The sequence below is a fragment of the Poecilia formosa genome, unplaced genomic scaffold (assembly GCF_000485575.1).
Source record: "Poecilia formosa unplaced genomic scaffold, Poecilia_formosa-5.1.2 Scaffold30, whole genome shotgun sequence".
Classification (NCBI taxonomy): Eukaryota; Metazoa; Chordata; class Actinopteri; order Cyprinodontiformes; family Poeciliidae; genus Poecilia; species Poecilia formosa.
In genome coordinates this window covers 1783672-1806082 of record NW_006799969.1, presented here as the reverse complement: position 1 = coordinate 1806082, position 22411 = coordinate 1783672, and the positions used below count along the sequence as shown (strand labels likewise).

Sequence of the window (22411 nt, the reverse complement as noted above, 5' to 3'; positions counted from 1 at the left end):
CAGTGAGATATTTTATCACTAACTGAATAGAAAGACGGCAGACTGTCAACTTTAGGAAATTACAAAAAGCATCTGTTAAAGTAAGTTAAAGAAAGTAGCATTTCTCAAACATTTCGGCTAAGAAGATTTTCATTCCACCAGCTCAAGCTACTCTTGTGTATTTACAAAGTTCCAGCGATGTTAGGAGGGAATGGAGAATGGAGAACTCTCCTATAGGTTCAAGGCATTCTAACTGAAGAGTCACAGTGTAGTTAGAACAGACTGAATAGACTCTGAGCACATTTGACAAGGATGAATAAAGTGATAAAATTCCTTAGCGGATGGCTGAGCTGACTATGTATGACCTTGAGAAATCAGAATGGATACAGCAGATGACATGCCTCTACAAATCATGAAGGTCTGAGAACCTGGACTCTATATAATTTATATTCTTCATCTCTCCACTCTTGTTTCAGACTCTAGAACATTTGTTTCCAAATTAAATAAATTTACTTTATCTAGAAAGCGGAGTTTGTAACTCTGACCTAAAAGCGCATCCCTTTTCAGCTTTTCCCCGCCGAGATGCTTCTGACAATATCTCTGGTTCATGAGGGGTTTAACACCAGGAGTGTGATAGTTCTAGTCAAATTTCAGTATGAGTTTTCTACCACACCTTTTCCTTTCACTTAACTTTCCATTGTTATGCTTGAATTGCATAGTGACATATCCTCCTTTTAGAGAGTGTTAATAACTGGACAACTGGACAGTCTTGATCAAAATGTAACATTTATGCTTTTTTATTTATTTATTTATTTATTTATTTATTTATTTATTTATTTGCTTCTTTGTAATATTCTAATTGTAAGTATGTTCTGATTCACTGAGATAATCCCGGAAATGCCTACTTTTTTTTATATGGTACTAGCTTAATTCAAACCAAATTATTCTGAAAAGTCTAACCGGATGTTTTAGCTCGGTGTCGCTGCCACATTGACTCCTGTAGAAGTGAGTAAAGGAGCCGCGGTGACTGGAGAGCGGCAGGCTGCGGTCCTCATTCCACGGAAAGGGTTCTGTCCTGCCAAGCAGAGCCCAAACCATCAGGGGTCATCATCTTGTCTATTGTCTGGAAGAGGAAGAAAAACGCCTGCAACGCGCGCCGCCATGTAAAAGTCTAAGGAAGAAGCGATTTTTTTTTTCTCCAAACTGAGAGAGTATTTATGGAATAAAACCAGGTATGGCATTGCATTCAGTCTGTGATCTGTAATGTGATCATTTAATTCTTCTAATCTTTCTCGTTTACGGACTGTCATGTTATGTCTCGTGTCATGTGGAAATGTCGCAAACAGAAAACACAGACGTGCTAATTCTAACAACGTGCCAGCGCTCAATGCAGACTGAGTCTGTGTGACAGGATGCAACAGTCCTGTCGATCCATCTTGGAGGTAACAAGCGACCAAACTGTAGCGAGCTATATTTACCTATGGGCAGGAGGAAGGGAGGAAGGACGTGGTGATCAAATAAACAAGAATCCACGCAGAGGAATGTTGTTATAAGGGTGTTTCTGAATCAAGTGTGTAGTAACACATGGTTTTGGATGTCCCATCAGTTGCTAAAATTTGCTGTCTGGAAAGGGAACATTTGTAAAGAAAAAATAAACCGAAACACTGCATGATGTTTTATTTTAACACAGAATATGTGCCTGCAGACTAAAGCTGGTCACTCCCTTTTGAAAACACAGAAGGGAGGAGATGACTTAGAGAAGCCCCAGATGTTTTCTCTGGCATTTTTGAGCTCCACTAATTGTTTTTATTCACTCCAAGGACTCCATAGAAGTTTAAAGGGGCAGTTTTGATGTCAAATCTTCCTTCCTCAGGACATGCAGATGTTTCATGCAGATGAAACAAAATGGCTTGGTGAAAATACTGCAAACACCCCCTCTTATTTAGTTCAATCTAAATCTTTGACTTTCTTGAATTAGTTTAGCAGACAAACGAGGAAGAAATAACATGCAAGTGTAAAAAAAAAAAAAAATCCCTCAGCATATGCTTTAGAGGAAATAAAGCCGTGGAGATGTTTCTGCACATTCACAAGTGTTGATGCCGCCACAGTGGCAGTGGGCTGCTGTGTGGGCGCTGGAAGCAGAGGATCTGTGAGGAGGCATGTCTTGTGTGCGGTGAATCAGCCTGCTATTAGCAGTACACGTGGGAGCTCTGGCAGACAAGGTCGACGAATTAAAGGTGCCAATATCTACCTGAAGAGAAAATGCAAATGCAGGGTTTGATTGCTGACAGTTTGGTGCACTACAGGTTCGGTTCAGAAAATTAGAATATCATCAAAATGGATGTTTGTTTCAGTAGTTCAGTTCAAACAGATTCATTATATACAGAGTGTTATGTTTCTAGTGTCTATTTTGGTTTATTTAGATGTTTAAAATACACAATTTAGTTTCTCGGAAAATTTTAATATTACATAAACCAGTTTAACATCTTATTTTATGACTTAGTGATGTTGAAGAGGATTTTCTGGCGTCAACTCCCTTCACAGGGAGGCTAAGCCACAAAAGATAATTGCTAATGAGATATCCAAGTATTAAGTGAAAGTTGAGTGGAAGGATAACACATGGTAAAACAAAAAAAGTGCACAAGTGAAAGGGGTAACATTTGCCCAACAGATGGTCATTGCCACCTTACGCAAGGTCAAGCCATAAAATTTTATTGCTAAAGAAGCTGGGTTTTGATAGAATGTGGGGTCCATTTATATTAATGGAAAGTTAAGTGGAAGGAAAACGGTGCACAGGCAACTGCCTTGATTTCCTTGTGAAGCAAAGTTAATTTAACCTTTCGTTGTGTCTCGCAAGGGATGGACTTTGGCTGCAATCAGTGCGTTATTAAGAGCAACCGCTCACAGATGTATGCCGAACATGTGCCACAACTGCCTTTCTTGTTTTAAGCCACCTCTGAATAAGAGACACCAGAAATCTTTTACCTCGACTATATCTAATGCTAAAGAGAGGGATATAAGGGACTAAAAGAGCAGACAAAATTTAAATAACAACCACCATACTATAAGCGTAACCAAAGACTTTATTTTACTGAATACAGTAAACTGAAGTGACCAAAATGCCGGCAGCCAAGAAAGACAACATCTGACCTAAACCCCCCAGAGAAAATATGTAGCACTGCCAAGAGGAAGATTAGAGATTAGAGACACCAGACTCAACAACGCAGGCAAGCTGAAGGCTCCCATTAAGCAACCTCAGCCTCCTTAACACATCAGTCTTTAATAAATTGACCTACATTGGTCCACATTTCTGCTTTTAAAAATCAATTTGTTTCTCCTTTTTTTTGTCTTTTCTTAGAAACAGAATTTTGAGTTTTTACAAGCTATGACCTGTAAGTACGTAAATTAACTGATGTTGACTTATGCAAACAGCATAAGACAAAGTTATTTTTATTTCTTTTTGAATTAAATTATTGAAATAAATGAAGTCTTAATGATCTTCAAATTCATTGACTGTCACTTAAACATCTGAATCCTTGTGAAGAAAAGGCACGTCGTACAAAAAGGGAACTTCTACCGTTAGGCTGACATGTTTCTCACGTGCCTAGTTTCCTGTCCTGGGAAAGTCCTTTCCTTCCCTTTGAAAAGTGTTGTGGGGAAAAAAAATTACTTTAACAAGAGTCTGGATGAGAACAAAATAAGAAATGTATTAAAACCTTGCAAGGTGAGAACAAAACAAAAGTACAGAGTCAAAGGAGTCTGTCAAGTCTGCTCTGACTAACAGTGAATTCTGGCTTCCTTTTATAGCTTCTGGTCAGCCGGTCATATAGCAGCAGGTTGTTGCCGTCTCTGGGTATTTCCCGACAAAGAGAAGAAAGGCTTGATTGGATTATAGGTGTGACTCTTTGATTGTTATGCACCAAGGATTCCAGGGGAGCCCAACATGGATGGGTTGGGGAAGTTACACCTAGATGCAGCTTGACCAATCTCATGATAAGATCATGCAGACACAATCTAAAGCACAAGAGGGGTGAGGAGCACATTATAAAATTTTCCTCACAAAAGTTCCCAAGCCAACCTTGGAAGTTCTGCTCAAAGTTCGCACTCCAGCCTGCCTGACGCGTCTTAGTCATAACAGAACCAGAATCCGTTTAGCACAGCTCTCCTAACTGTTAAAATTCCCCTAAATTTCAGACGTCAACTTGGGACTTTTGCTCCTCAGCTCCTAATCAAAGCGTGATGTACTGAAAGTGAAAGAAGAAACAAGATCACAGAGCATAACTGCTTTTAGCCTGAACAGTGCAGGGAGCATTCCATCCTTTTTGTGTGTGTGTGTGTGTGTGTGTGTGTGTGGGGGGGGGGGGGGGGGGGGTGTCAGAGATGAACACAGCTCTTTGAAGGGTATTCAGAAGGCCTTTTGTGAACAGCCATTGTCTGCCTGCTTGCTGCCACGGTAACACTCTTCACAGTGGCAGCAGGACTAAAATGCTGCAGTCAGAATTGACAAATGTCTCACCAGAAAATGTGAGAAAATAATTCCAATTTTTACCTTAACACCACGCAGCGATTTAAGATCTGATGTCGCTTTTTTTTTCTTTCTGCCAAACACTTTCAGAAAAGCGACTCATACAAGCAATTTGCAAGCTGCTTGTTTCTGTAGTTTAAAAGCAGTAATGGCTCTCAGGGAAGGCATCATTACTGCAGGGTAAAGCAGAGCACTTTATGGTTGTTTTTGCATGACCTTTCATGGTGTGTTTTGTTTTGTTTTGTTTTTTTTCCCCTCATGTTTATAACTTAGTGCCACATCTGTATATGTGATGCATTCCAAGTGTGAAATCATCAGCAGAGCACATTCAGCAACCCAATATTAAAACTGAGGCTCCTCCGAAATCTATGGTTTAAACATTTATATTAATGTTTTTAGGGAAAGAGATTCCCTTTTTTAGCCTGAATTTGACTGTGGGAATGCGCTTTTTCAGGAACTCAGACTGGAGTTTATGGCAGTTATTAAGAAGAAGGGGACTTTGCTCTGTGGTTTTTGCCAGAAAAGGCCAGTTGTGCAGTACATGTGTCCATTTGTGCCTGCACTAAATATGTGGGTTTTTTTTTTTTCTTTCTGCACAGTTTTGTCAATACATTAATTTTCAACGGGTGTGCCATATTCACATAAATGTTAAGCCTCGTTTGAGCTTAAAACCTTTGCAAAGAGTTTATTATTTTTTCATCTTGTGAATCTCTATGCCACTAAAAGGTCACTGAATTTGCTGAAGATGCTAAAGATGAAACTCAAATTTCAGTAAATAAAGATATCATTAAAAGTTAAAATTTTTTGTAGTTGTTTGGTTTAAAATGTGAAGCAAAATACAGATTTATTTTACTTTATAATCATGCAGAAGATTTTTTGGTTTGACAGTTGTCCAACAGATTTTTTTTGTCAGATGGATGGCAAACCACAAAAGAGCATTGCTAAAGAAGCTTGCAGTTTCAATCACGATGTATACAAGCATACTAATGGAAAGTTCAGTGGAAGAAAAAGGTGTGGTAAAAATTGAGACAAGTGACGCTGCGTCCAATGATGTCAAAATTTACGAACGTTATGTCCCTGTGCTCTACAATATGTGGGATCAATGCTTGGCATCATGGTATATAAATAATCAGCACATGGCACCACTGAGTGGTAAAGGAAGCCCACATTGTTTTAATGGCAGGCCTCAACTTCTCTGAATTCATGGGTATGTAGTATCACATCCTCATCTCTTTATTACCACACTCCTCTCACTTAACTTCTTGTTGATATGTTTGGATAAAGCGCTCTGAACATTCACCTTTTTCAGCAGAAACCGTTTGTAGCTAACCCTCCCACAGAGAGGGATCTCAGCTAAGTCAGCAGCATGGTTAGCCGAGTTGTTTGTGGAGACTTGACTGTCTGCAGGCCAACTGTTTTTGCAAAACATAAGAGGAATGTGTTAAAAAAAATAATCAAAAATGAGATATAGACGCTTGAAATATAACACTCTGCGTGAATATCTCTAGATATTGTATGAGTTTTCAATTGCATAATGAAACAAAGCATTTTCACAACATCAAAATTCAGTGTGGACCAATTGAAAATTTACATTTTTAGAAATCATCCTCATTCCATCTTTCCATGGCAGTAACATCTTTAAAAAGCACAGTTTATAAGCGCTTCGTTTAAGGCTGGCTTGTTTGTGGGGATTTCCAGCCTTTTCATATAGCAGAAGAAGTTTAGTTCACAGCAAAGTTTTTCCTTCAGATGGCTCATCCTTGAAGATGATATTTGTGCTGTTGGGAAAAACAGAGCAGCCCCAGTTCGCAGCTCTTCCCAACAATCCTGGATGTGTTGCTCTACAGGCAGTGATGAGTTTCAGGATGCTTTGGGTCTCCATTCATCATGACCTTCCCGTTCCTGTTCACTGCCATTTCCTTCTTACATAACAGACAGTAAAAGCTTTAGGAAAAACTTTGGTTTAACTTCACCCTTTGTTTGCTTCGCCTGGTGTTCTTTTGAGTTGTTTTTTTATTATTATACAAAAGAAGAATAACATGTACTCATCTTTGTTAAAATGTTGAAGTGAAGGTTTGAATTTTCTCTTTCTTTCTCCTCTAGCTTATAAACGATCCCTGTTTTCTCATAGATTATTTAAAGTGACAGAAGTCTTGTTCCAAAGGGACCAAATTGTTGCGTGCCGCTGTCTTTTATGGATTAAAACGCAAACTCTCTGAGTTGAGCTTACTGTGAGATTAAGCTGGAATGTTTGGCAGAGCTTCTGATGACTGTACTGCTGACATATCTTTTGCTCATCCACAAAGTGCAGACTTGCCGTTTCCCATTCTCTATTCCCTCCGATAAGGCCGTCTGTCAGCCTGCTTCCTCTTGTTTAGATAGATGTGACTGCACTGTATATATAGCAGCCATGGTTCTTGGATATCAGTCCCTGGCAGGCCCTTTTAGCCGTCTAAAATAACCTGTCATCGCTTCTAAAGAATAGTTGAAAGGAAATGTGGATTTTCGTCCTCTTTTACTGACAAAAAATTTAATGCTTTTCATCGCTCTGCCCTGCAGGTCAGCCGAGCACCATGTCAGGGATGTCCGATGGGAAAAAGAAGTGGGCAGCGGTCAGGGATCGCCTGGGCTCCTCTCAGGACTCCGACACGCAGCAGGAGGCCAACCTGGAGAGCGCCGACCCCGAGCTGTGCATCAGGCTGCTGCAGGTTCCCACCGTGGTAAACTACTCGGGCCTGAAGCGTCGCCTGGAAGGCAGCGACCAGACATGGATGGTGCAGTTTCTGGAGCTGAGCGGGCTGGATCTGCTCCTGGAGGCCCTGGACCGGCTCTCGGGCCGCGGGTGCTCCCGCATCGCCGACGCCTTGCTGCAGCTCACGTGCGTCAGCTGCGTCCGAGCCGTGATGAACTCGTCAGCGGGGATTCACTTCATCATCGAGAATGAGGGCTACATTAGGAAGCTCTCGCAAGGTGGGTTCAACAAGCTTTTCTCGTTGACATGTGTTCATGTCTCAGACGCCTCGTTCAAGCACGTGCTCCACTTCATAGTTTTGAGTTAATTTAAAAAAAAGAAACCGAGGGACAGTTAATCACCCCTTTCCAATCTTATATAATGTTTGTTGTGTTGGTCATAACCCACAAGATGAAGGGATTCTCTGTGACTCATCCTGCTGAGCCGAAGTTTCCTGTCATGCACTCACTGCCTTGCAAAAACATTCATACCCCTCGAACTCTTCCTCTTTTTGTCATGCTAAAACCATAAACCTCAATGTGTTTAACAGAGATTTCACATGGTGCACAGAAATATTTATTTAGGATTTCTGAATCTTTATTGGCAAAATAGCTGAAAAGATTTGTGTTCGTTTTTACCGAGCAACTTTAGACGTCCTACTCTGGACTTTCTACGAAATAGCTAAAGGTCAAAGAATGCCCCGTTTATTTGCAACCATCTTCCCTTCGACTTTAACTTCACTATCCCGGCTGATGAAAAGCATCTGCACAGCATGATGCTGCCATCACCATGCTTCACCATGGTAACCGTCTGTTCAGAGTTCATGTTATTTTGCATTTATTTTACAAAATTTTGTTTTGTCATGTGACCAGAGGAGATTCTTTCACACATCTGCCTCAGCCCTCCACCCACACATGGCTTTAGCCAAACCGCACAAAGTACATCTTCTGATTTTCTTTCAACAGTGGCAGATTTAGTCAGATTTATGGAGTAAATCATGAATAACTGTCTTGTGTCTCCTGAGCCATAAATCTCTCCAGCTCCTTCATAGTTACCATCTTGGTTTGCTGTTATACCAATTTCTATGCATTTTCAGATGTTCAAAGCTTGAGGCATTGCTTTCTATTTTGTTCCTGCTTTAAATTCATGTTTAAGCTATCTTCAATGTTCCTTAGATGCTGTAATATTCTCTAGCAACCATTTAAGGTCAACAGCTGTTTTTTTCTCGATAATAAGAAAATATTACACAATTTTCTAATGAGGTGTCTTCTTCACATATAAATAAGTGTATCAGATCAAAAAATGGATTAGTATTGATTTTTTTTAATTTATTTTGCAAATGAACAATTGTTCCCTTCCAGTAGAGTGAAGTTGGAAGACACTGTACAGAGCAATGTTTCAGGACATTCTCAGACCACTGTAAATATTGGACTCTTATCTGAGGCAAAATGCCACATGGGTTGCAAAGTTCAGTTTGAGTAATCTCAAAGACAGCGAGACAACGCATCCTGCTTGAACTTAAGACAATAATTAGAGTAATGAGGCAGAAAAAAAAATTGATTTACCAAACCAAAAGTGTGAGAACTTAACTTGACAATACAAATATTCTGCAGCCTTGGACACCTCGAACATCATGGTGAAGAAGCAGGTGTTTGAGCTCCTCGCCGCCCTCAGCATCTTCTCTGCAGAAGGTCACCGCCTGGCTCTGGATGCTCTGGATCATTACAAGGCAAGCAGAATGGCTGCATCTTCCACATGCTCACCTGCTTTGGAGCTGGCGCTAGCTAACTGGTTCCTCACTCATGTCCGATTCTCCCTCTTCCAGGGCTTGAAGACACAGCAGTATCGCTTCAGCGTCATCATGAACGAGCTGCAGGGCACAGATAACGTCCCATACATGGTCACACTCCTCAGTGTCATCAACGCGCTCATCTTTAGCACAGATGACCTGAGACAGAGAGATAAAATCAGAAAGGAGTTCATCGGTAAGTCGTCCAGTTTGCGAACAAGGTGATCGCAATGTTTGCCCGTGGACGCAGAAGGTCAGCGGCGTTAGCTTTGTAACACATTTCTTTGCCACTGCGTCTCCAGCTAAGAATAGGTCCAATGGCCTAATTCTCACACAAAACGCCTGAGAACTAAGTGTGTGCAACATTCTGTTTTCACAAGTTTAGCAGCACAGCTCGTGCCTGAGAAACTGCCATCGGTCTTGGATGGATGGATCAAACTAATTTAAGAGTTTAATCATGTCTTTAAGACGAGGTGCCATCTGGAAATCTGAGCCTTAAGAAAACACACATTGCTCCCCCATAGGAGCAGCACCCAGAAATCAGTGTGGCAGACAAGGGAGCTGCAGCTAAACAAACATGTCAGCTCCCACCACATCAAAAGCAATTAGCCACCTGATTGACCCCTCCTACTATATGATTGCTCACCTGGGATCTCCGGACATTGATGCCGAACTAACAGCACCCAAGTGCTGAAGGATTGTTAAGACAACCTTAGAAAAAATCTAAAATGTTAATGTTGTGATAGATTGAGCTTTTTTTTTTTTTTATTGTTTCTGTTTTTGCAGGCCTCCAGTTACTTGACAATCTGCCAAAATTAAGGTAAGCCTGCTGTCTTGTCTTGTCTTGTCCTCTTTCTCTCTATCTCTCTATTAATAAAATGCATGCAGTTTATTTTATCAAAGTGATTAACAGGCTGCAGGTACTGCTTGATCTGCCTCTAATGGTACTTGGAGAAATACTCGCATAATAATTTGCAGGACAAATATGGAGAAAAGAAGGTTAGCTGCATAGGCTTTAGCAGTCAAGAAGGCTGTTTAAACACTTTCACCTCTGCCTCATTAAAATGTTTTTAACTGATTCCCTGCGATCTGCAGAGGTACAGAAGATATGGAATATTATTTTTAACAGGATAAGTCTTGAAAATAATTGCATGTGTTCTCAGAATGTGTTTACTGTACTATTTTCTAAAAGTTAGTCATCTATCTGAAATATTTTTTTTATTTTTAAGTGAAAATCATAAATGTAAACTAATCACACAGGCTCATAATAAACTGTATAAAAAGACCATTTTTATACAGTTCTCTTTATGTGTTAATTTCTTTTAACATACCTGTGCATACTGCAGTATTTGGTAAAACAAAGAATAACAAAGTTGAACCATGTTTTTTATGAGCTTCTAAACCACAAAAATCCCGGGGTGCTTTACTGAGATATTTTAAATTTTAGCTTTGGATTGGAGACAGAGATTTAGAGCTTGAATTAAACTGATTTCACTCTACAATATTTGGTTTTTAGGGATCAAGAGGACGAAGACTTGATTATTCAATGTGAAGCTTTCGAGGAGGCAATGGCGGAAGATGAGGAGGAGCTGCTGCGAGTGTACGGAGGCATCGATATGAGCAATCACCAAGAGGTGTTCACCGCACTCTTCAACAAGGTGAGTGCAGCAAACGGCTGGCGTTATCCAATTAAGTAGAAAGTGAATAAATACAGGCTTCGGTTTCATTCGGGGCAGTGTAGATGATGTGTTAAAGTACCGCTTGTAAGCCCAATTATTAATCGAATATTGAACTCTTATTGTTAGAAACATTGCAGCTCCGAAGGACAAACTTCATTGCAGTTTCTAATTGGTTTGTACCAGAACAGCAGACAGAAAACATGGAGAGAAAAAACTGATGTGGGAGCAAAATATCTTTTTTTTTTTTTGTCCTTTTTTTTTCTCCTTTTTTTTAAACTTAAAGAGGAATTATCTTTTCCTAGGAAATAATCTGTCATTACATCAAAATATTCTTTTTAGAGATGTCATATTTTCAAACAAAACAAAATCTAACCATTTGCAATGGGAACAAAAACACTTGGATTAATGGAACAAGAGCAATTGTGTCCTTTCCATATTCAGAGAAGTATGTGAAGCGGCTGCAAAGTTGCAGGTTTCAGATTTTATCCATGAGGATTTTTCTCCCATGTCCAACTCGTATGTGTGTGCAGATGAGCAGCTCTCCAGCCTCCCTCCAGCTGCTCTCCATCCTGCAGTCCGCTCTGTTGCTCGGGCCGAGCCGAACCGACATCTGGCTGGCTCTGGAGTCCATCACCAATAGAGCCATACTCCTCGCTCAGGATTGTGAGTCAGCACTGCAACGGCAACACATTCACTAAAGACGACACTCAAAGGAGGCTAATAGCATGATTAACGTGCGAAGGCGAGCATTTACCCAGGAAGACGGATTTAAGTGCATCGTTAAAGCGAGGCTGAAAGCTTTTGTTGTTGCGTGAGAAATGCTTTTAAGTGTCGTTCGTTGCTGTGTGCGTTTGTGTGCTCCAGCCCAGATGGAGTCCTGTGAGAAGATCATGCAGCGGCTGATGTTCTTCAAGGGGAGGAGCTGCGAAGGCCACCATGAAATAGACGGGCTTGTGCTGAAGGCAGACAAGGCTGTGCAGACCGGTCTGGATCAGGAGGATGGAGATGAGCAGGACACCAACACAGCATCCACTCAGAAGCCTCTGTGTGCCTCTCCTCCACCGCCACCACCTCCACCTCCACCGCCGCTACCTGGAGGGTTGGGTGGGCCGCCTCCTCCACCGCCACCCCCTCCACTGCCTGGAATGCCTCCTCCACCCCCACCACTACCATGTGGTCCGGGCATGCCTCCCCCTCCGCCACCATTACCAGGAATGGGTGGTGCACCACCACCTCCTCCTCCGTTACCCGGGATGCCTCCGCCTCCACCTCCTCCGCCGGGGATGATTGTGCCTCAGAGTAGCCAGATCCTGGGCTCCAGTACCCCGTCAAAGCCAAGCAGATGCCCCACTCTGAAGATGAAGAAGCTCAACTGGCAGAAACTTCGCTCCGTCGCAGGCAAGTCGTCATTGCATTCTCGTACATCTTAAGATTAACTCGGACTCGGGTGTTTAACGTCGGCGTGAACGTTTTCAAAAATAAACTCCTTCTAAATGCAATGGAACCGCAAGACTTGTTTGTTTTTCAGCCTGCCGTTTATATGGCATTTGCAAGCTTAGGGGCTTCCTTCAAAGGATTTTCCTGTGACACTAACCAACAACCTAAGGGTTGCTGCTGACATGCTATACCCCTGTTCAGCTAAAAGTATTCCCTGATGGCTGCTATCTCTTTTACTTGAATAATGCCACTGCCAAAAGGTTAAAAAAAAAAAGTTGCCCATTTCGTTTGAGGAGCAGCACAACAACCTTAATATTTTGACGAGGCCTCTAAATTCCCCACATCTCAATCCTTTAAAGCATCTTTATGATGTGGTGTATTCAATGGACTCCAGACCTCTGCTGCCACAGGACACCATCAGAGGTCTAACGGAGTCTCTGCCTCAACTGGTCAGGGCTGTATTGATATCAATAACAGAGATTACACACTACTAGGCGGGGGGGCATAAGGTTAGGCCTTATCGGTGCATCTTTGACTTGTTCCATCATGCCCAGAACCTCAGGGAAATCCCTAGAACAATTTGAATTCCTTATTTTGTAAACTCCCAAACTCTTTTTCTTCCAGAAACTCTGGAGTTTCTGGAAATGTAAAAATGCATTTTACATTTTACCCATGTAAAAATGCATTTTACATTTTACCCATGTAAAAATGCATTTTACATTTTACCCATGTAAAAATGCATTTCACATGGGTTTGCCTTTTACTTTCATAATTGTTTTGCAGTGCAAAATGATGGAAACACTAACTTAAAAAAACCCAAAAAACTTTATTCCAGACTTCACTGTTTTCACAGATGAAGAATTGACAGTTGTGTAATTCCAGTAGTTTCTAAAGAGACTTAAGGATTGTATGCAATTAAAATGATTGAAAATTCAATTGAAGATGTGGACTCTTTTGTATCTGATCTTTAAGTCAAGTTTTTTTTGTATAGCTCATTTCAGCAACAAAGATGTTCAAAATGATTTGTACCATTAAAAACATATTACTTTAACAAATTATGAAACAAGCAGTAAATATTACATTTTGTTATGGAAACAGGTGGGTTGTGGGTTTTCCTTGATTTAAAGTGATTAAGCATTTCAGCGTCTTTGTAGTTTTCTGAAAGTTTGTTCCTGTTTCATGGTGCATAGAAACTGAATGCCACCCCCAAACTGATGCCAATGAAGGATTCATCAAAATAAACAATTTCTTCTTTTAATCATTGTTTAATTTCCAGAAAGACTGCATTTTTGCAAACCAATATTTGAGTATAACATTAATCCTAATGATCCTAAATCAGGTTTCCGTTCTCTTTTTTTTTCTCTTCCCCTCCATGAGCGCAGATGGTCAGTCCATGTGGGCGTCGGTTCAGAAAGAACCGCCTCCTCATGAGCCAGACTACGGCAGCATCGAGGAGCTCTTCTGTCTGCCGGTCACCGAGCCCAAAGACAAGGGAGCAGCTGCTCCTGTGAAGAAGGAGCCCAAAGAGGTGAGCACTTCAGAAACACTACTTCAGACAAAACGCACGTGTGTTTTTTGTCAGCATTGATTAAAAACGCATTGATCTTTGTCTCTTCTATGTGTTCTATAGATAACATTCATTGATCCAAAGAAAAACTTGAATATGAACATATTCCTGAAGCAGTTTAAATGGTGAGATTTTACTCTCAATTGTCTAAAAAAACCTATTATGCATCATGCTATATTTCTATAAGTATCTTACTTGTTTTTGTTTTTTTATGCTCAGCACAAATGAGGAGTTTATAGCCATGATCCAGACGGGAGACCGAAGCAGGTTTGATGTAGAGGTGCTAAAACAGCTTATGAAGCTCCTACCAGAGAAGCATGAGGTTTGTTGCAGTCTTTACTCAAATAGATTTGGCACACCTGTCTGCTAACTCATTACCTATTTTTGAAGTTTTATTCCTTATGTATTTTTGGCGTAGATTGAGAATTTGAAGTCCTTCCAAGGAGAAAAAGACAAGCTGGCGAATGTTGATCGCTTTTACACCTCCCTGCTTAATATGCCATGGTAAATTTCAGCTTTATTTCTAGCTTTTCCGCACATTTTTAGATTGCCTCAGCTTGATTTCAAACATCATGTGTGGTTGGATACGTGCACGTCTTAATGCCGTTGAAAGGTTTTAATCCAGGAATTGATAAAAAAAAAAAGTGAAACTTGTATATTCAGTATATATTGTATGTTCAAATATTTCAAGTGTTTTTTTTATGCTTGTGGCTCAAAGCAAATGGAAACTCAAAATTCTGTTTTTCTGAAAATTTGAATATTTTATGAGGTACCAACAAAGAAATAAACAGTAATTTTTGTAATTTTTTTTTTTTTTTTTGGCCCACATGCAGCTACATTTTACACTGCTCAATGATGCGTTAAGTGTATTTAATGTTTTTTTTGCAGGAGATTAACATGTAAATAGTCTGATTTTTAGCAATAACACTTGCTGGATAGCTGTGGCCCTACTCCCTTTGAAGTTATGGGAAAATATTAAGAAATGCATCCACTTTTGTAATATTTTTAATTTGTCTATAATTTTGCCCTAGTCAAAAATAAAGTCTCCCTCTGTGTTGGTGGGTAAAATTTGAATCGTTCCTGAATTGCAGTTCAGGGCTGCAGAACAATAAGTTCAGAGACGGCAAATGGCCCCCAGAAAACTCCTTGCACACCCCAGCTGTACAGCATATCTCATAAGTCTTTTTTTTTTTTAATTGCACTTATGTAATCAAATTGTCAGAGACAAAATTTGTTTCCATCAGCTGCAAGATGGAATCAAAATACTGATGTACAGGAGTTTCACTGTTTGAATCCGGCTGCTGAAATGGATGAATGTTCTGGTAATTTCAATGATTGTGACGCACCTCTACTTTACACGTTTTCCTGTCCATGTCCTCAGTTATCAGCTCAGAATTGAATGCATGTTGCTGTGTGAGGAGACGACATCACTGCTGGAGATGCTCAGGCCTAAAGTGAAGCTTGTCGAGGAGGCCTGCCAGTGTAAGTACACTGGCGGTGCACGTCAGTTGAAATACTTAAACTGTATGTAACACTTTTTTTTTTTTTTTTTTCTAGCTCTCCAGATGAGCACGTTGCTGCCCAGTTTCTGCAGACTCATCCTCGATGTTGGAAATTTTCTCAACTATGTAACAACCCCCTACACTCTTTTATGCATTTACTTGAGGTGATATTTAGTCATCGTGTGTATTTTTTTAAAATTGCCAATCTACTTTCAGGGAAGTCACACAGGAAATGCTGAGGGTTTTAAGATCAGCTCTCTGCTCAAGTTAACAGAGACGAAGGCCAACAAGAGCCGTATCACGCTGCTTCATCACATCCTGGAGGTATACATACAGGCTAGCAGCTGTCCAGACTTATTTCCCTCTCAATCAGTCATGAACATGTTTAATTACCCACTTTGCGTCTTGTTTTCCAAAGGAAGCAGAGGCGAACCACCAGGAGCTGCTGGCTCTGCCGGATGACATAGAGATATGTCAGAAAGCAGCAGGGTACAGAGATATTTATTCATTTTCATGACTTTTTTTTTTCCTTTGGTACTTGTTATATCCATTTAGATGAGGATTAAAAATTGGGAACAAAATAGTTGAGACCACAGCTGAGGACTGCAGAAGACTGATCCTGGGCGGCAGTGCATAATACACTGGTTGCAGAAAACGCATTGTGATACAGTTAAAGTCCTAAGCTTGACTTTTAGTTCTTGAAATTAAACTTTGAGGCCATTTAATTTATCTTGTGAGGAGGAAGAAGGTAAAATCAGGGGTTTAGAGACTTAAAACCCAAAGGAGAAACTTGGGCTTTGTTTACATGCATGTCTGGAAACCGTCAGTATTTTTGGTTGTTGATTGGGGAAAAGTTCCACGTTTAATATCTGCATCTGCTGTAGTTGCCATTCCAGGACACTATATGGTGCTGTGACCACTTTTTTTTTTTTTTTTTTTTTGTCATTGCAGTTCTTCTTATTAAAAGTCCATTGAGTATCTAAAGTGCAAAGTGGCTCAGACACTGAGCAAAATTTGTTAAAGCTAAATATTGTGGCTTAACATGTAGAGGGATAATTTGGTGAGAGTGGTTACTGATTATCACCATTTGCAGATTTAAAGATGTTTAATACTGATGGAACCCACAGAAAAATGATCACTCAATCTTTTTTTTCTGTCTTGAAATTGATTGGTCACACATCAACTTGATTGCTTTGTAAAATTCCTAACTGTTTAACTATGACAGTGATCTGTCATAATTAAGAAGTAGTCTATCAGACATAGCAAACCTAAATGGCTCATCTATATATAGTAGTTTTTCCTGTTTTAGAAGTGTGTCTTGTTTGTTTAAAAACTGGTTTATCTGCTTTGGAGAGAAAATTGGAAACACAACATAGGATGTATTTTTTTAATATTTATAGTTTTTTTTTGTGGCTCTGTTGCACAGATGTTTTCATTCAGATTCTCTGGTCTGTAAAATGTATGTAACAAAGGGCTTGGGTTCTTCCTAGGGCCAATTTGGAGTCCATGCAGGCAGAAACTGGTGCTTTGCTCAAACAGCTCAATGACTCTGCCAAGAAAGTGTCAAACTCTGTGGATGAGGTGAAGGAGCAATACGCAAAAATCCTTGAGGTAAGAGGTCACTCTGAAGGAAAAAATGTTTGCCTCTTTTATGTTTTCTTTCCCTGCAGCTGGATCACATCCTAAGAGGTGGCCTTGCTCTTTACTGCAGGAAAATCTAAAGGCGTGCCAAAGTTTAAATGAAAGATTCACAGAGATCGAGAAGAAGAGGAGTGACCTGGCTGTCTACTTGTGCGAAGATGTGAGTCAGCTGTCGCTCGAGGAGCTCTTCGGAACCATCAAGATTTTCAGAGAACTTTTTATCAAGGCACTAAAGGTGAGGGGAAAATAATCCAATGCTGGTTATCTCAAATAATATCAGATTTACTTTAAAAGCGCTTTTTTTGTGTGTATGTGTGTGTGGAGTCTGTACGACACTCTGCAGCTGAGGCCGACTTGCATGTGTGGGAGTTCAGTTAGGAATATATGTATCAATTGACTCAAGGTTGAATGAAGGCTGTTATTGTTTCCGCCTAAGTGATTCAAAGACAAATTGCGGTGTATATTTGGTACTCATCGGTGATGGTGACACTCTTTGTTTCACGATGAAAGGAGAACAAAATGAGGAAAGAACAAGCTGCCAAGGCTGAGAAGAGAAAGAAGCAGCTGGCAGAAGAAGAATCCAAGAGACGGAAGGGAGAGAATGGAAAAATAAGTAAGTTTTGCTCTCGAAATCTAAAATGCTGACCCAAAAATATAGATTTTATTTATTTATTTTAATCAAGTTGGAGAAAATTTCCAGGGCAAAAGAATAACTTTCCAGTCACCTACTTAAGCTTTTATGATTTTTGTTTCTTTTAGTTTGACGAACAAACACTAATGAAAATCACTGTTCCTCATCTGTTGGGTTTAAACATCCCTGTGTCGTAACTGACAAGTCAGCTTTGCTGTTTTGGGCCATTAAGTTGCTGCACATCATAACTTTTTGACTAAATTGAGCTCCTGACAATTTTATGACATTAATTTACTTTTCCCAACAAGAAGACTGACTGCTCTTTATTCAAAGGCAAGCTGCGTTCTCAACAAAACGATTTCGCCAACAAACTTACTTTTGATTGATTGGAATGAGAAAATGGTCTACAGTTTTCCCATTTCCCCCTTGGCATTTATCAGAGGTAATGAGCACCATGAGCCCACTTAATATGCAACCCAAATCCTTAGTAAATGTAGTTTTGAGCCCTGGTTCTTTGATATCTTCCCAGAAATTCAACATAAAGGGCATACTGTAAATATTTCCTCAGCATCAAGTGATTCCTTATACTTCTGATGTCCAAATAACCAAAAAAGTGTATATTTGTCCTATGCAACACCAGTGCTGTAACATAAATCTGTCCTACGAGCAGTAATTGTATATTTCTCACCAGAATGTGCACCTAAGTGTTTCTAATATGTTTCATTGTTTTAATGACCTTATTTGTTGCAGTAAAGAAAGGCGTTATGCCACAAAACGATGGCTGCATCATCGACCACCTCTTGGCAGACATCAGGAAAGGTTTCAGCCTGAGAAAGACCCGGCCAAGGTGCGATTCGGAAAGCCTCTCCTCTAGTGAAATGCGTAGAGATGCCTGCCCACCTGGTAAGGACAAGAGACGGTGGTTTCCATCCTCAGCTCCTTGCTCCATCCCTCAATGCTTTAACCGCAAACCACCAACCTGTCTTCTAAGATTATATGTGCTTCTCTGCCCAGCCTGCATTTAGCTAAGCTAGCATTGTTGCAGCTGCTTTGTGAAGCTACTATAGAGTTTCTTTGCTTGATGAGCTCTTTGTCACGCCTGCTGTGTGTTTTTTGCTTAATGTGATTCACCAGTGAAGGACAGTAATTCATCTAATATGTGCCGCTCGGGAGTCTATATGCTCTGATTGACATGGTTGGCTTTTGAGGAAATATTTGAACCGATCTTTATTTGAAATGGTTACACAGCAAACGACTTCAATACATTTACAAGAAAACGTACCCTGTAACTAAAGTCACAGTCATGTTAAGAAACCAAATAAGCTCTGCCAATTCTGCTGATTGTTCATTAAATATGCTTATGGGTGATTAGGGATGGTTATGCAAACATTAGTAGGCACCAAAATATTGATTTTTAGTCTCTTTATAATTTTGCCTTTTTTCTAATCGTGACATTATTATACTGTTTTCCTTTGTAAATTATCAGTGGGTCGTTTTTAGTCATTCTTTCCCTGAAAAAATTCTTCAAATCAAGTCATTAAAAGTTAAAAGCCATTGAAACTCGCACTTTGTGGATGAAAACTTCTGACATGCCCTGTGTACCTCCGTCAGTACAACCTGCATCTCTCCTTCAGGTTCAAGTGTGAAGTCTGCAGACGAAGGAGCCGCACCCTCCACTCCCACCAAGCCTCACTCAGAGGATCACCAGCGCCCCGAAGGCGAAGTGAACGGCTTCATCAGCCCGTCGGAAGAGACTGCACAAGCTCCACAGCCGAGTGCAGGCCAAGATGGAACAGCGGTGCCTCCCAATCCAACCCCTGGACAGCCATCTACGACGACGCACGCCCCTCTGGAAAGGCCGGCATCGCTACAGGCCGGTAAAGACCGAGAGAAACCCACTGCCTCTGTGCTAGACACAACACCACCACCACCTGAGGCTGAAGTTCAACCAGGACTGCATACAAACAGCTTTTCTTTAGATTCAACAGAGACTAGCGTCCTCAGTCCATCATCCCTGTCAGATTCAGACCTGCTTGAGGCCGTGCTGGACAGCGCGTCAACCTTGGTGCATGAAGTCTCAGATGAGTCCGGCATTAGCAAAAGCCTCGATAACCAAGAAGGTTCATCTGTTACAGACACTAACGGGAAATGTGGTGAACTTCCCAAAGGAGACCTCAAAACAAGCCATTTACCAGAAGCGAGGGGACAAGATGAAGGTGAAGACAAAGAATATGTAACTGTGAGGACATGTGGGGAGGACGAAGTTTGGAGTAGGAAACACTCGGAACCGAAAACGAGTGTAGTTGCACTCGATGAGGGCATCAGCGGGTGCGACGTGCCAGATGGGCAGGAACCAGAAGACGTGCCGTCGGTCTCTGAGGAAGTGTCCGCCTCTGTTGCCCCTGAACCAAAGAAACAGCTGAAGCTCTTTAAGCGAAGCAAAAAGAGGAGTAGTCAAGGTAACCCATTCATTCATTACAATAAAGATCATACTTTGAATGCTAGCTTCTCACTGTTTCTTAAAAGGGAAGCCATATTTTCTGTTGCTTTGTTCAATTTACTTTTCATGTTATATCTCTTGGTGAATTTATATGAGCACTTTTGCATGACCTCATCCATTTTTAAGGAACAGTACAAATGCAAATATTAAATACTGAATGGATTTAACTCTGGTCAGTTTGTTTTGAATCTTCTGTTTTCCGTTTGACTCTCTGAAACACAAGGTAACAGTGGGAAAAGTGGGAAACGACACACTAAACATAAATCAGGCTGTGTGTTGCAGTGAGGTAGGTCACATCGACCCGGTGCCAGACTGTAATCAGGATTATCCTAACGAACTCAATCATCGTCAGAGCTCTGTGCCAATAACACGTCATCTGTCGGTCTAACTGGAATCAGGATATTCTTCATCTGTCTGTGTCGTCTGAACCCCTTTTTTAATGCTTGCTCTCTAACACTCTTCAGACTCAGTGTTTGGTCATGCTGAAATCTTTCCTTGAGGTGATTCTAATGCCAATCAAAGCTGGTGGAAGCAAAAACCTGCCGCCGCACTGCCATGCGCAGCAATTAATCCAGTTCTGATCTCGGTCGGACTTGCAGTGTGAAAGTCGCTGTGGTGTCATTGTTGACTTTCCCCATAAAATCTCACTTTTGTGTCCTCTGTCCATATTTAACTGTCCATTCTCTGGAACAACAAGTGGGACTGTCTACCAACAGTCTCCCATGTGCTTTCTGTAAACTTGGCTCTGTGCTTTTTAACGCAATGAAAACTAATGTAAATGCATTCAAATGTTTCATCACTTAAACATTTAAATATGTAATTTTTTTTCTATTTAGATACATTTTAATCTGTACATTTATATATTTCTAAATATATTAAAGTATTTTTGGAAAAATGTATCTCCCCTGTATTCATTTTGATATCTGTTTCCCTACAGGTGATTCCAGAAAAAAGAAATCGAGAGGAAAAAGAAAATGTTAATTTCATGCTGGATTTATAAGCTGAAGAAAAGATTTTTAATGGTCTAAAATGAGAATATTTACTGCAAGAACTCTCTGAAGATGTTGAAGTTGTCATTGGTCGTCTACAGAATCTCCCCTTGACCAAGAAGTAAAACATCCAAGTCTGATTTTGCACAGCATGGGTGTTGAAGTGTCACTTTATGTAAACTAGAGTTTGTTTATATGAATGCAGAGCTGTTCTAAGATATATAAATATGAATGTGCTTTATATGTTTGTATATTTTGTATTAATTAGTGAAATGTGTTTTGCTATGAGTTGTGGTTACCCTGCAGCACCCATCGAGAAGATAATGTCGTTGCGAGATGTCTTTATCAAAACAAAAAAAGCAGCTTTTGTCTCAATTTCTTTATATTCTAGCAATCTGTGAAATAAATAACTAACTTTTAATGTTGAATATATTTTAATAAAATTTACTGTATTTTTTTTTTTTTTTTTCCCCTCAAAGTGTTTTTCCCCCAGCCCTTTTTGTTTTTTTTGCTGGGTGCTTCATAACAATAAAATTTGCCATGATATACATTGCTGGCCACATTTATTGACAGTTGATGAAAATAGATGAAACATCTCCAAATAAGTTCATCTTGTATTATAACATGATCTCATGTCAAACAGAATTGTACATTTTTGTACATACTTTCTTTTTGAACATCTATCTTTTGACGTGCACTCATCAATGCAGAGGGTAGTGCTGGTGCCTCTTTCCATTGCTCACAGAGACTGCAATGCATTAGCACACTTGGTCCAAAGAGAAGTATACATGCCAATTAACCTGATATGTTTTAGGAGCAAGCTGGATTCCCTGGAGAGAATTCCTACATGAACAGAGAAAACATCAATATTCCAATCAGAAAGATGCCATCCTGGGATTCACTCCCAGGAATCAATATCCCACTGAGCAGTCCCATAACAGAACAAAGAATTCAAAGTTATTGAACACAATATAACCATGGAAAATGAAAGCTATATTGCACAGACCTCAGTGAGTTAGTCAGGAGGTCACAATAAAAAAGAACTGCAGGGATTACTTGCTTCAGTTAAGGCCATTGTTCTGGGCAAAATTGTGTCCATAGCAAATTTCCAAGGTCAGAATCAGTCATGAATTAAGAACACAAAGGCTTGTCTAGCATATTACAAAAAAAAAAAACTTATCACCCAAGACTTTTGTGAAAATAATCAATCAATTGAAAAGATTAAAGGTTGACTTTTTGGAAGGTGTGCTGTGAAATCTGGTGGAAAAAACTGAGCATTACAGAAAAAAAGGACATCATGCAGAGGATCAAGCATGATGGTGGTGGTGGGCTGATATGGTATTAATTAATTAATTAATTAATTAATTAATTGGTTCCATAAATGGTGCCTTAATTTATGGAACCATGGATTGTGCTTTTTGGCACTAATTCTTCAAGGAAA

General features: G+C 40.2%; 1 protein-coding gene across 5 annotated transcripts; it reads left to right on the top strand.

Moving 5' to 3' along the window:
* Positions 1–978: 978 nt before the first annotated feature.
* On the top strand, positions 979–21368 carry LOC103136101 (inverted formin 2). Of its 5 annotated transcripts, XM_016670073.1 has the most exons (23): positions 987–1211; positions 7064–7474; positions 8849–8964; positions 9061–9220; positions 9811–9844; positions 10541–10682; positions 11234–11366; positions 11568–12101; positions 13523–13668; positions 13771–13832; positions 13927–14029; positions 14126–14211; positions 15089–15189; positions 15265–15335; positions 15426–15533; positions 15628–15698; positions 16700–16820; positions 16921–17085; positions 17361–17463; positions 18232–18384; positions 19116–19940; positions 20205–20267; positions 20919–20960. In XM_016670073.1, exons 2-22 carry the CDS (start codon positions 7078–7080, stop codon positions 20264–20266), a joined length of 3693 nt encoding a protein of 1230 aa, XP_016525559.1. In that variant the 5' UTR covers positions 987–1211; positions 7064–7077; the 3' UTR covers position 20267; positions 20919–20960. The 5 variants fall into 5 exon arrangements, with proteins under 5 accessions (XP_007549273.1, XP_016525561.1, XP_016525559.1 ...); XM_016670074.1 differs by lacking the exon at positions 20205–20267 and having other exon boundaries at positions 20919–21368; XM_016670075.1 differs by lacking the exons at positions 20205–20267; positions 20919–20960 and having other exon boundaries at positions 986–1211; positions 18232–18328; positions 19116–19461.
* Positions 21369–22411: the final 1043 nt, after the last annotated feature.